At 53.4% G+C, this 12476-nt stretch overlaps 1 protein-coding gene across 2 annotated transcripts; it reads right to left on the reverse strand.

Moving 5' to 3' along the window:
* Positions 1–283: 283 nt before the first annotated feature.
* On the reverse strand, positions 284–12203 carry CDC25A (cell division cycle 25A). Of its 2 annotated transcripts, XM_059873437.1 has the most exons (16): positions 11955–12203; positions 10197–10276; positions 9158–9212; positions 8759–8791; positions 8590–8626; positions 8118–8219; positions 7280–7378; positions 6525–6659; positions 5777–5851; positions 5048–5197; positions 4700–4792; positions 4185–4247; positions 3979–4077; positions 2798–2928; positions 2357–2468; positions 284–1001 (listed from the first exon to the last, which is right to left on the reverse strand). In XM_059873437.1, the coding sequence occupies exons 1-16, from the start codon at positions 12104–12106 to the stop codon at positions 861–863; spliced, it is 1557 nt and encodes a 518-aa protein (XP_059729420.1). In that variant the 5' UTR covers positions 12107–12203; the 3' UTR covers positions 284–860. The 2 variants fall into 2 exon arrangements, with proteins under 2 accessions (XP_059729420.1, XP_059729511.1); XM_059873528.1 differs by lacking the exon at positions 6525–6659.
* Positions 12204–12476: the final 273 nt, after the last annotated feature.

Below are 12476 nucleotides of genomic sequence, written 5' to 3' on the forward strand. Positions count from 1 at the left end.
CTCCTGCCTTTCCTGGCAGATGGAGAGGTGCCCACAGCCACCCCCAGGGAGGCAGTGTCAGAATCAGAGCAGCTTCTGGGATCCCTCACAGCCAGGATCTGCTCTGGCAACGTTCCAGGGTAAGAACAACAACTCACAGGCTCAGAGGCAGCAGCGACACTGCTGAGAATCCTGGGATCACCCAATTGCTGGACCCCCTCAGCTCCCAAAACCTCTCCCTCCACCAAAGCACCAACTCCCCAAGAACCACCACAGACAGCCCATGAAATGAAACACCCTGGAGTGAACGAGGTGAACGTGCATTTATGAACAATGACCAGTTTCCCTTAGATGGGCTCCCAAGGCTTCCTGCAGGTGGGAATCCTGAGCCATCCTGGGATATTTCCCATTTTCCTTCCCACAATGCTACACAGAACCAAAACTGCATTGAGAAAAACAATGACCCCCAATCCCCTCCAGCAGGTCACCCTGGAGCAGAAACAAGGTTTAAGTACAATCCAGATGATCCAACCGCGGCAGTATTGGCTTCATTTGACTGTATTTAAATAAAATTAAGCATTTAAAAAATTAACAGGCACTACAATTCCCTGGCAGTGCTGACACCTAGCCCAGCCCCACGAGGCTGTCCCCACCCTCCCTGGGTGAGCTGGGGGTGTCACACAACACAAGAAGCCACAACATTTTCACGAAGCAACGTAACCAAAAGAATCCCAAGGCAGCTCCCAGCCGGAATCCGGCTCGCGGGGCCGAGGTCCAGGTGATCCCAGGGAGGAGACAGCCCAGGGGGTGGGAGCACAGGAACACGTGGCTGTCCCACTGCAGCCCCCAGGCTGGGCAGTCCTTGCAGGTCCCTGCAGCCCTCAGAGCTTCTTGAGCCGACTGTACATCTCCCTCTTGCTCTTCTCCCCGGCCCAGGTCCGGCTCTTGGTGCGGAACCTCTTCAGGTCCTCCTTGAAGTCCTTGTGGTGCATCGGGCGGTAGCTCTGGGGCTCGCAGAAGCTCTGGGGAAACAGGAGCTGGGGTCACCTCAGTGTCACCAGGGTGCTGATCCCAGCACCAGCAGCCACTGGAGCAAACAGGGACAGACCCCCCCGTTCCAGGCAGGAGCTCCGAGGCAGACACAGAGCCCAGGGAGATTCAGGTTACAGCCATCAAAACAAGGGCTTTGTGTACAGGGCTCTCATCCCAAATTTCCTGGCAGACAACACACAGGCTGAGCTGGTTGAGAGTTCACCTTGCAAGGCACAGACTGGAAGGATGTTCCAGCTCAGTTTTTCAGAGCAGGGTGGCTGATCATGGCAAGGTCGTGGATTTAGGGACCAATGATCACTGCGGGTCCCCTCCAGCCCCGAGCATTCCACGATCCGTGTGTCTCGGGACAGCTCCCAGCTCCCAGGGAGCTGCCCTCGGCTGTCCCGTGCTGCCACCTTGAGGCCTCGGTGCCCTCTCCTCAGGACAGCCCAAAGTCCACGGGGACACCCCAAACCCCGGGTGTCCCTCAGCCCAGGGGAGGCAGCAGATCGCAGGGAGAGCCAAATCCCAGGCAGCACTGGCTGCCATCAGCTGCAGTGCTGGGAGAGCCAGCATCCCCCAGGGAAGGAGCTGACAGCCCCATCCAGCTGGCCGTGGACAGGCCAGGTATCTCCCATCTCCCGGGGATGACTGGAAGTGTGGGGGCCTGAGGAGCTGAGGCCCGTTTGTGTCACAGCAGCGGGACAGATCCCAGGAGCACTGGGACCACGGGAATGCTGCAGGAGCCAAGGACAGGAGAAATCCCAGCCCTGAAGTGCTGGGAAGAGCTAGGGGGTGGGTTTTAGTTTCCTTGTCTCAATTAGATGCTGCAAACTCCAAGCTCAGGTTTTCAATTTTGCTGGACTAGGACTGTACAAGACCTCAGGTTTCCATTTATTATCCAGCAATTACTGTCAAGCCTTGTCTTCTCCCTTGCTCTGAGCAGGCTGAAATCCTTTCTCTGCGTGACAGTTTGTTCTAAAGGGGCAGAAACCACTTCTATTTTACTTGAGACAAGTGGAAAAGCCCTTCAGTTATGGCAGGAAGACAGCTCCAAGACATGGAACAGGCTGAGCTGCTCTGGGAGCAGCCCAATGAAACAGAGAGAGGAGGAAAAGACCCCCAGCCAAACTACTCTGCCCAAGGAGAAGTTTGAGTAGGAAGAAATCAATATTATTTATCTGTGTGTGATAGAGACCATAGAAAGGTTGGGTTGGAGGAACCTAAAATATCTTATTCCACACCCTGCCACGGGCAGGGACACCTTCCACTGTCCCAGGATGCTCCAAGTCCCTTCCCACCTGGCCTTGGACAATTCCAGGGATGAGAAATCCACATTACCCACCTGGCACCTCGAGAAGAAATCCTTGTAGCCCCCCTTGAGCACGTAGAGCTCTGGGTAGTGCAGGTTGGGGTACTCATTGCTCAGCCTGTCCTGCTCCCTCACAAACCGGCACCTGCAGAGGGGAAAATCCTGTGTTAAATCCCACATTCACCCAGTAACTCCCAAAGCTGCACCCCAAACCCCCCAGCCCTTGAAGGAGGAGCTGGAGCTGCATGTCAGGGAGAGCCTGAGCAGCCCCACAGCCACAGCTCAGAGGCTTTTCCTTTCCCCTCTGAACATTGCAGTGCTCCAGCCCAGGCCCAGCACGGCTCCTCACCTCCCAGGCTGTCCCAAACCCTGCCAGAGGTGACAACCACCCCGTGCACAGCATGTGGAGCCAGCCCAGCCCCTCCCAGTGCTCCCAGTGCAGTGGGAACCCCTGTCCCAGGGAGAGGAGCTCACATGCGCGGGCCCCGCTCCGAGGAGAACTCGCAGTGGAACACCACGATGACGCGCTTGTCCTCCGACGGCTGGATGGGCTTCTTCAGCAGGAAATTCTGCACCTCCTCCTCCATGTGCAGGTTTATGGCACCCTGCAGGGCAGAGTCCAGGCACTGACTGAGGGGAACAGCCACCAACTCATCCCACTCCCTTGGGAACCAATTCCTCAGCTGGGTTTGCTGGAGGAGCTCTGGAACCCTCTCCCAGCACAGCTCCAAACCCCACCAGGACACCATGGACAGTCTGGAACCCTCTCCCAGCACAGCTCCAAACCCCACCAGGGCACCATGGACAGTCTGGGGCACCATGGACAGTCTGGAACCCTCTCCCAGCACAGCTCCAAACCCCACCAGGACACCATGGACAGTCTGGAACCCTCTCCCAGCACAGCTCCAAACCCCACCAGGACACCACGGACAGTCTGGAACCCTCTCCCAGCACAGCTCCAAACCCCACCAGGGCACCATGGACAGCCTGGAACCCTCTCCCAGCACAGCTCCAAACCCCACCAGGGCACCATGGACAGCCTGGAACCCTCTCCCAGCACAGCTCCAAACCCCACCAGGGCACCATGGACAGTCTGGAAGTGGCTCAGTGTGATTCCTCAGCCAGGAATCCCTTCCCCATATCTCATCTGGCAGTGGGAGCCATTCCCTGTGTCCTGTCCATGCTTTGTCCCAAGTCCCTCTCCAGCTCTGCTGGAGCCTCTCTAGCCACTGAAAGGGGCTCTAACACCACAAGGTCTGGGTGACCTGTTCCTGGTTTTACACAGCCATTTTTCCTTTGAAGTCTGTCACTGAAATGAAGTTTAGCATTCCAAGTTTAGCCTCCTGAGATACAAGGATGCTGACACTGAGTGTCACATTCTCCTCAGGAACCTCTGTCACCCTGAGGGCCACATGTCCCTCCTCTGCTTACAGAGAGCAGGATGTCCCCTCTTCTGAGGGAACAGCCACTTCATGGCCCACAAGTGGGCTCAGGGTCCAAACCCAGGCAGTGGGTGAGCATGACAGGATCCCAGAGGGGCCCCTCAGGAATAACATATCCACAGGGGCTTGGATAAAAATCAGCCCCACAGGGATCCCAGTGACCCCAGGCTGCAGCTTCAGCCCACCTGCACTGCTCTTATGGGGCCAACATACCTTGATGTGCCCCCCTTCATACTCATAGGGGTATCTACAGTCAATTATCACACACTGCTTGATGAAGCTCTCAAACTTCCCAGTCAGCACAGACACAATCTGAGAAAAAAAGAGCACAAAAACCAGAGTTCAGTTGTTTCAAGCCATTTTTGTGTTGTTCCCCAACCCCCACTAAAGAATTTTTCTGGCTTCCTTGGAGCACTCACCATTTCGGAGTCGATGTATTTTAAATCTTGATGTTTCCCATCGACAGTGTCAAATAAATAACTCTGGAAGAGACAGGATTGAGAAAATTCCAGCTGTGAGTCACGTGGGTGACAGCACAGCATCCAGCAGTTCACTCTCTGACAGACACTCTGCTGGCCAGAACCTCTGCAGGAGTTAAAGCTCCTAAGAATGCTAAAATCAGGCACAGGATTTCATTTTTGGCTCCTACACTAGAGGATTTTATAGGGCTTTAACCACAAATGGAGCAGTTTGTGTCCAGCCTGGGCCATCCCCTTCTCACCAACAGCCTCTCCTGGTTGTTTGAAGACCAAAGAATTGTTAAGGTTGGAAAAGACCTCCAAGATCAAGCCCAAAGAAGCAAGGCAGGTTTATGAGGGAACAGAAGAGCCTCTCTAAAGGGAAGTGTTTTTCTCAGCTGGTTTGAGACATGCCCACCAAGAGAGGCCCTTGAAACACTTCATTCAACACTTGGCCATGGAATCTCTGGAATTACCTTGGAGAAGTCCCCGATAAGGTCCCTCTGGTCACTGTCCAAAATGCTCTCGATCTCTGCTGTGGAGGGCTGGGTCCTCACCAGCTTCAGGCTCTGCAGGACACAGGTCAGAGATCCATGAGGGCAGACATTCCCTGTTTCCCACAGCTGACAGCTTGGAGTGCACTCCCAAGCCCTGAACTGCCCCCTCAGCTTCCCTGCTCAGGGCAGAGCTCAGGTTCAGGACTGTGGAACTGCAGCCCCAACAATCCACCTGGAAAAGCTCCCACCAACCTTCAGAAACCAGACCCCAACTCTGCATCTCCCCTCATCAATTCTGCGTCACAAACTGGATGCTGAGCCACCAACCGTGGAGTCCTCGGAAGTTCCGGGCAGGCTTTTCCTCTTCTTGCTTTTCCCTGGAGAATTCTCCTCCTGAGACCTCTCCAGCCTTTTCTGGGTGGTTCTTCCTGCAATGCCTGACATGGATGAAGAGCCAAAGAGCCGGCACCGCTTGGCCTAGGAGGGAGGAGAGGAGTCGAGTTGTCCAGCAAAGGTTTATAAAAGAAAATAAACACAACTGAGGCTTTCAGATGATTCCAGACTGGGCCTCATTTAAGGCACCACCCCTGCAGAGCAACAGGGGGCTGTTAATCTGAATTATCCAGGCTTTGCATTTCCAGTAACACTTGTTACTGGGGGAGCTTGGGGCACCATAAGCAAGATAAAGAGCCAGCAAAGTGCTCTACATCAATTAGCAGCCAATTTATCAGCAGATTAAGGAGCTTTCTGCTGGAGCTCCTTTCCCAGTCTGTTATCAAAGCATCAGGTTACAGCATTCCAGGTGAGTCCCTGCAGAGTGAATTCCACGTATGCCAAGATTCTGATAAGGGAAGTCAAGATCTTCTCACATTTATGAAGTGCAAGAAGAAATTCTATTCCTATAAACACCAATTGTTCCACACTGACAAAGTCTGCCAGGTGACTGCTCCAGAGATAAGGGAATTGTGCAGGGGGTTATGCCAGGGCTTGTTCTGCTCTCAGGGATGCAGGAGACAGAGGGGTGACACAGTCCCTGTCCTTGGTGGGGACACTCACCCGACTGTCCGCTCTCCTCATGACCAGCGGCGCCGTCCAGAGACTGGACACGTCCGAGGGCATCTCCTCGTGGTTCTGCAAGAGAGGGAAAGCCTGCTCATCCCTCACACAGACACTGCAGGTACAGCTCCTGCCTGGCTCAGGTGAACCTTCCAGCTGCACTCCGCTCCCAGAGCAGCTGCAGGGGCTGAACTCCATCATAAGTGCAATTCTTCAGGAAATAATGGAACTGTGCTGGAGAAGGTGAGTTTGTCAATTCATTGATTGATTAACAAAGAGGAGCCTCCGGGGCTTTAAGCATTTCAAATTCCCTTGGAAGCAGTTTTGTATCCAAGTGGCTCAAAGCAATCACCACCTCTGACTTTTTCAGCAAGTTGCTAAAGAAAAATGCCAACTGTTCAAATAATTCCCTCAGTTCTCAAACTAAAAAGAATTCACTTGTTCAGACCCCCAACAAATCCCACTGGCTGCACTAGGAAAGAGCATTTATAAGATAAAGACACCCCAGTGTGAGTTAGAAAAGATGATGAGAACTAATTAATCTCCTTGTGGGAGATGTCCCTGCCCATGTGAAGGGGATTGGAACTAGCTAAGCTTTAAGGTCCCTTCCAAGCCAGCAGTTTGGGCTTCTGTGATTCCCAAAACTCCAGGGTGGTGCAGCCTGAGCACCCTGACTGCAGCCAGAGCACACCAGACACATCAGGCAGAGCTGATCTGGGGATCTCCACCCCATCCCCTCTGCACACACCTTCAAGTCCTGGTCATCCAGCAGCTCCATGAAGCCATCATCATCCTCACTCTCCGAGGAGGGCAGGGAATGCTGCTGCAGGAAGGCTGCCCTGGAGTTCTCCTGTTCCCCAGAGGCTGTTTCCCCCATGGGCAGCTGAGGGGAGACAGAGGGAGTTTTAACAGCATTCCCTCTGCTCCCTGCAGGATGCTGCAGCCAAGGAGGGGCCACCAGGGCTCTCTGCACCCCAGGGAACACCGTGGCTATCCCCAGCCCTCAGCTGCAGCACAGGCAGGGATCAGCAGGATTCTGGAAGGGCTGCTGGATCCAGGGAGCTGAGACAAGGCTTGGCCCCCAGCTCTGTTTCTGTACAATGGTTTTTCAGTTGCTTTTTCTAAACAGGGTATGAAAAAGGTAAATTTTCTCCCTGGATGTCACATCTGGACACAAAATCCAGCTGCATTTACAGAGTTTGGTTTGTTGTTCCAAATGCATGTGCCTGAACATTCAGTATCAGCTTTACTGATCATTTCAATCCAAATCAATGTCCACACTCCCTTCCCTTACTGAGCAGAACCCCAGCACTGTCCTGACTCATCTTTCCCAGAACAATGTTTCAAATTTCTCATGAGCCAAAGGTGAGAAGAATTCTCTTATCTGGCAGATAAATAAGTTTTTCTATCTGGCACCTGACTGCCATCACCACTTTAGAACCCTGATTTGGTTCTTTTGATCCCAGAGCATTAGGTGAGAATTAGCTGAAAAGAACCAAGTACCTGAGCTGGAGATGAATTCTGCCTTGCTCCAGGAACACCCCTCCCATCACGGAAGCCACGAGAAGCTGGTTTGGTTGGCTTCTTGAACTCAAAGGATTCCTGAAATAAAAACAGCAAAATGATCATTTTACCAAAATCACAAACTGTGTTCAGCTCCTTGGATCCTTTTATCTTTTCCAATTTCTTAAACTGCCTGACATTTTGGATTTAAGCTCCCTGCTGCCAACAGGAATAGGCTGAAGGTGAATGTTTTCAAATTAAAGATGTTACAGCAGTGCTTCATCTAACATAATCCAGCATTTATGCTCTTGGCATCACCTCCAGGCTTCAGGGCTTCTCTGTTCTTGTCAATTCTCTGCAGAATAAATAAATCATTCTTGGAGGCAGCCAAGGCTGTGTCCTGACACCTCATCCCCCACAGGATTCCCAGCAGCCAGGGCAGACCCAGGACACTGAATCCAAGAGGAACCAGGGCTCCCCGTGGCAGCAGTGGGGATAGCCAGGGGTGACCTCCCCAAACCCCTTCTGGAGGCAGCTCCTGCCCAGAGCAAGCAGTGGGAACAGATTTTCCCCTGCCACAGCCAGAAAGGAGTCAGGGTCAGTGGCACCAAGGCAGAATTGGGCAAAGTCTTCCCAATTTTTATTAACCTGCCAACAGTTTGCAGCCACTCTAATCAGAGCTGCAAGTTCTCTTCAGAAAAACTGAGCTAAAGGTGGTTGTGCCTGAAGAACAGCCTGGCAGGCAGTAACTGAAGCCTTTCCCATCACATGCCCTGTGCAGGGATGTGCTAATCCAGCTGTCCCTCCCCTCCCACAGGCATCAGGAAAGAGCACTCACATTTTCCTTATTTTCATCCTGTTCCAAAGGCTGGAAAGCATCAGTGTCCAGAGAGTCAGAGTGGTTTCTCTTCAGAGCAGGGCTGCAGCCCAGCAGGCTTTGCTACAACACAGAAGGGACAGGTCAGGCCTGTGCAGCAGTCCTTGCACAAGAACATTTCAAGCACTAAAGGGGTTAACAAAGACTGGAAAGCCTCTGACTACAAATTTTGCACACCCTGTGCAGGAATCCCCTGCTGACATCTTGGTACAGGGACCAAAATGCTTCAGTGCAGCAGTGACAGAGCCACACCACAGAAATTTCACACTAAATTAAGTGAGATTGGGAATTTACAAACTGCAGCTCTGACATTAAGCACCCCAGCAGCTGGTGTTGAAGCCAGAAAATTAACAAGCATTCAACTAAATGCATTCAACCAAAGCCATGCTAAAGCCTTTAACATGTATGAAACATCAATCCCACTCTCACTTACTGGCAGGGAATGGATTCTTCTGAAAGGTATTCGAAGGCTACAACGAAAAAGAACCAAAATTTATTTCAACATTTTGCTTTAAAAGGCAGTAACATGAATAGAAATCACCCCCCAATTCCATAATCTAAAAGAGACACCGAGGAAGAATTTAAAATTGAATTATACTTACTTCAGCCTGCTGGATTTGATTGCTTTCTCAAACCTAAAAGCAAAAGATCAAAGGTTGGACTTGAAGGTCCTAGAGGTCTTTGCCAAATTAAATGGTTCTGTGGTTCTTAAGGCACAGCCTTAGCCAAATGGTAAAAGGTGCAATTCAGGCAGACCTTGGTGCAGCCCCAGGCTGCAGGCAGGTGCCAGTGCCATGTGGCTGGCACAACACCCTGCTCAGAGGCAGCACTGCAGTGCCCTGGGCAGGGGCAGGGCCAATCCCAGCATCCCAGAACTCTGGAGCACATGGAGAGGTGCAGCAGGGAAGCCCCAGGGCACTGTGCTAGCAGAGGAAAACCCTGCCCAGGCCTCCTCAGCCCACGTTTGTTAACAAGGCCAGGTTTGACACAGGGGCACTCACATGTCCTCCATGGTGTCGTGTGAGGTCGCAGGGCCGGGAGAATCCAAAGCCAAACCTGCAGAGGAGACACAGATTTCCCACTGATTTATACCCAGGGAGTATCACACACTGCTGCAGATTTCCACAGAAAGACCCAGGAAATCCATGTGCAAAGTCCCACCTGCAGCCTGACCTGGTGCAGAATAAAAAAAGAGTGACAGCCACTCCCCACCGTGGGGTTTGGCTGTGGATCACCAAGTGCCAGGGCTTGAGAACTTAAAAAAGCCCCCCAAGCCCTGCCTGGGCTGGCACTCAGCGTGGAATCCTCTGTTTATTCTCTCACACACACCTTAATAAACAATTTAGTCCTTCAAGGGTTTTTTAAGCTATGTTTTTAGTTACACCTATGAAGAAATTTTGGGCTTATTCCCAAAAATAAGCAGCCAAAAGGCCCTTCTGAATGTCCTGGAATTAAGAGGAAGCACAAAGCAAGCACAACTTTATAGCCCCAGAGCATTTCAGACACATCCAGAGTCACTCCAGCACGGATTCCTGAGGAGCCCCAGAAAGTGAGGATTTAGCAAGGCTGGTTGCTCCGTCCTGCTCAGAGGTTTGTGAGCTGCACTCCTGCTTTAGCACTTCACAAAGTTCTTTTTTAGGCTGAAAGTGCCCTCAAAATGGGGCATGAATCCAGGTGGAAACAGTGATTTCCCTCAGCTGGAGCAATGAAGCACCAGAGGGAATCTACAAGTTATGGGGTGAGAGCTTATTTCATTTTCAGTGATAAAACGTGTGAAAAACAGGAAATCCTCCCAGGAAGTACCAGAACTGAGGGGTTTCAGATCATCAACCAGCTCTAACACAGTGAGGACTTGTTTTCCCTCCCTACTGCTCACAGTCTCCAGGACAATTAAAGCAAAAAAAAAAAAAAAAATGTTATACATATACCACCTGCCTCCCCACTTCCAAGGGCCAGTTCTCTCTCCAAAGCCCAGGTGCCATGTAGAAGTGCATTGCTTTCCAATTCCTAATCAGTATTTGTTAATTGAGGCAGCCCCACCTGAGTCTGTGGACTCTGAAGAGGCTGATCTGTGCAATCCATTTTTGGTTCCCACGTCTTGGTCCAGGTTTTCATGCTGCCTGGAAAGGAGAGTTTGGAATTTGCTTTAAAAGCAAGAAACACAACACTGCAGGTAGGTACAGCACAGGTGGGCATCCCCTGGATTCCTCCCAGAGCCCAGTTATCCTTCCTGGAGCTGCAATCCTCTTTGGCAGCCACCCCTTTAATTCAGGTTTTGCATAGAGAAAATTGGCAAATTTCTAATTCAAACCCATTTTGATAAATAGTTACTTCCCAAATTTTGTTTTATCTGCTAAACCTCAGTACTGAGAGAGAAGAAAATCATATGGAGCCCCACACATATAAGGGAAAAGCTACTTGAGGAGGCTCCAGCAAGTGGTTCATTAAAAAAAAAAAAAAGTAGCCAGGGCTACAAAATCAAAGGGCTGAGTAACTTCCAAGGGGGCACTGCCAGTGGTTTGCAGGAATCCCAGGAATCTGAAGGAAGGAAGGACCATAAAGCAGGTGGTGGCAGAAATGAGAATGACAGAAAATCAACAAATAAAACCCGGGAGGGTCATTGAGACCTGAGTGGGCCAGGACAAAACAGGAGCCACACAAGGGAGGGACTGTGGGAATAATGGGATTAGAGGAGTTCAGAGAGCAGCAAAATGGAGCAGCTGTGGCTGCAGTTTGGGGAACGGGAGCAGCTGCAGAGCACAGGCTGCAGCACCTGGAACAGGGCTGGGATGGAACAGGGCGGGCAGGAGGACACGGAAGGGACACAAAGGGATCTGTGGGAGACAGGGAAGGCCAGGGAAGGGCTCAGGAGGGAGGGGGATGCCCAGAGCAGAACCAGGGCAGGGGGAAGGTGTCCCAGAGCCTGCATCCATGCGGGATGGGGGCAGGAGGCGAGAACAGAGGGAGGCACCAGCAAAGGGGTGGGGGACACTAAGGCACACATGGAGGTTTGCAGGGTGGGAGGGCTAAAACTGAGGCCTCGTGGGTGGGCGTGGGGAGAAGAAACAGCTCCGGGAGGCGCCGTTTTTGGGGGAAGGGCTGGGAGAAGGGGTGCTGCAGGCCTGGGCTGGAGCGTGGGGAGCGGGGCTGAAGGAGAGCGGGCAGGAGGAGCCCTCAGTGCCTCACTGCCCGGGGCAGAAGGGCACGGAGAGACCCCCGAGGCCTCCTCTGGGGGGTGGGGGAAAGGAAAAGGAGGGATCCACGAGGCCTCGCTGTGTTTTGGGGTGACGGCAGGAGCACCCCGAGGCCTTCCTTCGGGAAGGAAATGAGAGCTCTCCTGAGAGCTGGAAGGGGCGAGGAGGGAGCAGAGACGTTCCGGAGGGCCTGGGGAAGGGGGTGTTACAGGACATGCCTGGGGCTTTGGGGCTTCAGAGGGGCATGAAGGCATCCCAGGGCGGTTTGGGGTTTTTCCTTTCGGGGGGGCGGGCGGGAATTCCGTAAGGCTTCACTGCGCGGGAGGGAATTACGGGGATGGATGGAACGGAAGGAAAACGACTCCAGGAGGCCGTGGGGGGTTTATATATGGGGGAGCCTCCCTAGGCCTCGGGTCCGGGAGCGGGAAGAAAACGATCTGGAGAGGGGACAAAGTGCCCGGGAGGGCTCGTAGGGATGGCGGAAAGAAGAAGGAAGCTCTCGGTGCGGGAGGAAGAAGCGGGAGGTAAAGCCTCCAAACCTCGCTTTTTTGGGGGGGATCAGGACAGCGGCGAGAAAAAGGAGAGTGCCCGGGCCCCGACTCACCCGCGCCCCAGCTGCTCCATGGTGAGGCGGAGGTCCGAGACAGGCGAGAGCTCATCCTGAAAGAGCGCCTTGACCACGGCGGGCGAGGCGGGGGACGCCGGCGAGAGAAGCAGGAGGCGGCGGCGGTGGGAAGCGCTCGGAGTGGGATCCATCGGAGGGGGAACGGGAATCCAGCGCAGCCGTCCCGTCCCTGCCGTCAGCGCGGCCGCCGCAGCGTTTTGACCCCAACCGGTACCCGTCGCCCGCTCCGAAGCTGGCGCCAAACCGCGGCTCAGCCAATCAGCGCGCGGAGCCCCGCGGGGGGCGGGTTGTTTTTTTTCAAACCTCCCCTCCCACCGCGCGCGCCCCGGCCAGTAGGAACGGCGGCGCCGCGGCCAGGCCCCGCCCACGGCGGTTGCTTGGCGTCGCTCTGGACCAATAGAAACACCAGGAAACCCGGGCCGGGGTGCGCGCCAGTGCGGGGGAGGACTACATTTCCCAGTATCCCTTGCAGGCTCGCCGCGTTACCGCGCCCTGCATTGC

This window comes from Haemorhous mexicanus, chromosome 1 (assembly GCF_027477595.1).
Source record: "Haemorhous mexicanus isolate bHaeMex1 chromosome 1, bHaeMex1.pri, whole genome shotgun sequence".
Classification (NCBI taxonomy): domain Eukaryota; kingdom Metazoa; phylum Chordata; class Aves; order Passeriformes; family Fringillidae; genus Haemorhous; species Haemorhous mexicanus.

Excerpts from the sequence above, each read along its gene's own strand:
- CDC25A (XM_059873437.1), bottom strand. The coding sequence starts at position 12,106 with ATGGATCCCACTCCGAGCGCTTCCCACCGCCGCCGCCTCCTGCTTCTC. Across the intron at positions 10,277-11,954 it reads ATGGAGCAGCTGGGGCGCGG|GCAGCATGAAAACCTGGACC; the intron begins GTGAGTCGGGGC and ends TCTCCTTTCCAG. Across the intron at positions 9,213-10,196 it reads TTCAGAGTCCACAGACTCAG|GTTTGGCTTTGGATTCTCCC; the intron begins GTGGGGCTGCCT and ends TCTCCTCTGCAG.